This window comes from Mus caroli, chromosome 15 (assembly GCF_900094665.2).
Source record: "Mus caroli chromosome 15, CAROLI_EIJ_v1.1, whole genome shotgun sequence".
NCBI lineage: Eukaryota > Metazoa > Chordata > Mammalia > Rodentia > Muridae > Mus > Mus caroli.
Window position 1 is genome coordinate 30641623 of NC_034584.1, and position 4524 is coordinate 30646146.

Consider the following 4524-nt stretch of genomic DNA (forward strand, 5'->3'; position numbering starts at 1 on the left):
AGAAGAAGAAGAAGAAGAAGAAGAAGAAGAAGAAGAAGAAGAAAGAGAGAAGGAAAGGAAAGGAAAGGAAAGGAAAGGAAAGGAAAGGAAAGGAAAAAAACAAAGAAAAGAAAAATTTCCTTTGGATCATGAGATTTGTTTTTCTTGAAAATGGGCATGCACTTAGTTTGTGTGATTATGGCTTTAAGTTATACTAAACTCACTTTTTGTTCCTTTAAACAGCATGTTTATATAACATTATTCATGTAGGGACACTTGATGCATAACTACTTTGACATATTTCCTTTTTTTTCTTACAGATCTCTAAACACGAACAGAAGAAAGTGGATACATTTGATGGAGGCACAGCTGAAACCTCATCCCGATACAGTGGTGCTCAGGACAGTGGCATTGGCAGTGACAGTGTTAAAATCCGCATTGTGCAAATAGAGCAGTACAGTGGTGCCAGTCAGCACCGCATTGCCCGGCCCTCTCACCAGTCATCAATTGTGAAAAATCTTAATTTTATTCCCTTTGACATATTTATTACTGCAAGTAGGATCTCCCTAATGACCTATTCCTCGGTGGCCTTACCCAAATTCAAATTACCAGAACAGAAAGAAGATGGGAAAACAGGCAGGAGTTTCTTAAATCTCGAAGAAGTTGATTCTGATGTAGCTAAGCCTAACCAGGTGTGTGTTTCCATGGTGACTGCTGAAGATCCCTTAAGCAGTAGCACTTCTTTTTCCTCAGGGAAAAAAGTAAGGGTTCTCTCCCTTGAAAGCCTCCATGCATCCACAGGATCATCTGCCAGACAAGCCCTCGGAGTCACTGTTGTTCGGCAGCCTGGCCGAAGAGGAACCGGTGACTTAGAGCTAGACCTGTTCCTCCATTTGATTGTGTCCCAGCCTTCCTTCCTTCTGAGTTGTCACCACAGGAAACAGAGAGTGGAAGTATCCATCTTTGATGCCATGATTAAAGGTGTACCCTCTGACTACACATGTACAGGTAAGAGCCTTGGGATATATTTGAGTTTTAAATTTAGCAAATGAAAAATAGCTGACAGACCAGACAAAACTTCTCTTCCCTACAGAGTATGGTAAATACATGCCTGTAACTGAATTGAGTTTAAGAAAACGTTGGGGAAAATATATCAACATTTAACATTAGTAGTCTCACCATGCCTCTGAACAATCTTTGTCCTCAGTAGTTGTATGAAACGGGCTCTTTCTAGGCTACAGATGTACTTGCAGTTTGTAGTGTGTGGGAATCATTGCTGTTAGTAGTCATGAACCATAGGTAGACCATCCACAGTAGTATAATTGTTCAAAAAACAGTCTAAGAAGCTCATTGTAATGTTCATCTAGTCACCTCACTAAAATTTATATCAAATCAAGAAAGATTATCGAAGTAAAATACTTTAAAGACATTTATACTTTATTTAAAAAAAAAATCCGACCCTTTTCCAAATTAGAGATTTGGCAGCAAACACTGGTGTGTGGGTAGCTAGATCTCCTGTTCAAGACTTGAAGAAGAACCTAGCAAACACATCATAAGTAGATATGTTGCTGTCACACCTAATGGATGGAAGCCAGCAGTAAGGCATTTGGAAGCTAGTCTGATTTGAAAGTCAGTCTGGTTAATTCTAGCATAAAAGACACCCTTTGAATTAATTATTTTCTTAGTAATTATGTTTCTGTTGATACAACAAAAGCAACTTGAGGGCAGGAAGGATTTTTGGCTCCTGGTTTGACAAGATCCACACTCTCCATCAGGACAGTTAACTCTCTGAAAAGTCCTCACTTCAGAGTCTTGAGCTGGTGGCTCATACTAGGATCCTGTAAGGAGCTTTTAAACCACTGGCAGTTTAAATCAGCCATGCTGAGTATTTATACCCTGGGTGTTGGCAAAGGCTATCAGATGGTTCTACTATTGTGAGAACCATTTCTTAACATTACCTGCAGCTATTGCCTTCCTCTTCAAACATTCCCATTACTGAGTGCCTGTGGTATAACAGGTACTTCAAGGCACTGGAGATGTTGGTAGTGCTGAGTTAGAACTTGTTACATGATTTGAGGACTTCTGCCTACTTAACTGATGCCTCTTTATGTTCTGATGAGCATTGGTTGGAATTTGGTATGAGATTGGAAGAGTAAATCTTACTTCCCAGAACCTCCTTAAGGTCACTTAGCTACAATCTCTTATGTAGGCAAGGTATCTTTAATGGCTCTGCTAAGAGGTAGCAGAAAAGATGGGAGAATAGGAGCTGGGAAGGAGCCAATAAGAACATCTATGGCCTCTTCCCAAACTTGCATTGTAGATATGTCAACATCTCATAAGATCATTCTTTTTCCTTACTTCAAGCTCAACCTATGGTTGTACTGTCCCTGTGTGTGTGTGTGCATGTATATGTACACATACATACATACACACACACGTATGTGTAAATATATATAAATATATCTCAGGGCACTGATGGCTGAGCTATAGTGTACAGATGAGAACTGCTGTTGATGCTGATATTTTCCAAATATATAGAAATGGATTTACCATAATCTGTTTTACAAGTATATTCCTAAGTCATATATCTGTGTCCTTTTGCCTAAATATGTCTTCAACAAGGTTATAAGAGCTCAAAGAAAAGATACTCATTTGGATCATAGTATCTTTCTAGGTTAAAAGAATAATGAAAAAAATGGATATTTCTTGTGTGGGTTGGTGGTGGATTGTGGAACCCAATTTCAGCAGACTAATGGGAAGGCATGGGTCTTTGTTAGAGTGGAGTAAGCTTCTGAGGAAATTCTCCTGCATAAGTATCCTGTGGATACCTTCCATGGGGATCTACTTAACCTTTATGTAATCCAAATATAGCAGTTCTTGGTTATAACCAAGAGTTACCAGTATAGTATGTGCTTTACATAATCATATTTCTTAGAAATTAGTTTAGCACTTTGATGAAATGTGTTAGAAAGTCAAAAATGCAAGTGGGGGTGGGGGGAAGCCTGTAACTGTCATTAGGTCATACTGCCAAGAATTATACTGTGTAAAATACATTCTTTTACTTTACCCTGATAGTAACTTGGTGAGGGAAACCCTGTTTCATATTACAGATGGAAAAACTAAGACAATAAAGCTTAGAGATGGAAGTTCCCTAAGTCACAGCTGTATCAGGACATAGCTACAATTCAGAAGCCAAGATTTATTCAACATCTGCATCTAGACTTCCTACCTTTAGGTGCCGTGAGGAAAAAACTGTGAAGCCACTGTCTCCAGCAGACTTCCCTCTTTGCTCAAATTGTACAATAGTTCCTGTCAGAGTTTTAACTGGTGAATTTGTCATTAAATGTGTCCAGTGATGTGACTATATACCATATCTTCTCATTGTGACAAACCTGGCTTCACATTCAGGTGCTATTACAGGATGTAGAACTATCTGAGAGGCCAGCTGTGATGAAAAGATAATTATTGAATAATTCTAAGAAACCAATGCTAATGATTCCTAGCATTAAGTCTAATAAGGAGTAAGCCTGAATAAATGTTTTCTATTACTGCTTTCACTGTTATATGAGAGGAAGTTTACGAAACTAGAAAGCAGAAAATTGGACTTTTATTATCCACCCTGTCATTAATTGGCAACTAGCTTATGTGGTCACTTCTTCCTTGTGTTTCTGTTCCGTCATCTATTAAACATGACAACTACAAGGATAATTTTACACCTATAGTTTTGTCATTTTGTAATCTAGAATTCATCTTCCCACCATTACCTTTTCAGAACTATAACTTATAATTAATGTTTACTGCTTTAGCAGGAAGCCACTAAGATGTTAAATTCAAAGCTGAAGACAAGCATCATAGCACTTTAAAACTATTGTTGACTTTTGGAGATGTGACTTTTCTTTAATACCTAAATAATTAGTCTCAGTATTTTAAATATTTTTATTAAATATTAATGAAATTGCCTTTCAAAACTGGACTTTAGACATTTGTTTTCAAGGTCCATTTCAATGAAATGATCAATTCCTGTTACCAGTTTAATTATCCAAATAGTTTATGTAGGGCTTTGCCATATCCCAAAAAGAAAACTATTCCATTTACACTAGTCTGTAGAAGTCTTAAGACAGTTATTTTATACATAAGAAAAAAATGTGCATGACTATTATGTTAAAGTTCATAGGGATAGAAGGGAGGGAAGAATAAGATGGGACTGGCTAGTTCTACTTTTGAGTCCTAAGGTCAAGCACTCCTAATTATCTCTAAGTTGGAAGAATAAAATGGGTGGTCAAAATGAAGGTAATCGATGATGATGATGATAATAATAATAATAATAATAATAATAATAATAATAATAATGAAGTTACACTTCTAAGAAAATTTAAAATTAAAATTCAAAAGTAGCAGAAGTTAAAAATGAAAGAAGAAACAAGTTGTGCCTTTCTTTTTTGTTTGTTTTTCTTTTATTCTTTTTTTTCATATTTTTATTAGGTATTTTCCTCATTTACATTTCCAATGCTATCCCAAAAGTCCCCCATACCCTTCCCCCCCCCC

The 4524-nt window shown here is 36.8% G+C and overlaps 1 protein-coding gene across 2 annotated transcripts in view; it reads left to right on the forward strand.

Annotated features, from left to right (window-relative positions):
• The window catches only part of Vps13b (vacuolar protein sorting 13 homolog B), a 543216-nt gene that overhangs the window by 331683 nt on the left and 207009 nt on the right, over positions 1-4524 (forward strand). For both annotated transcript variants that reach the window (XM_021183993.2, XM_029469591.1), the window contains exon 34: positions 300-987. In XM_021183993.2, the coding sequence (XP_021039652.1) occupies positions 300-987 (688 nt within the window). The remainder of the gene's footprint in view (positions 1-299; positions 988-4524) is intronic.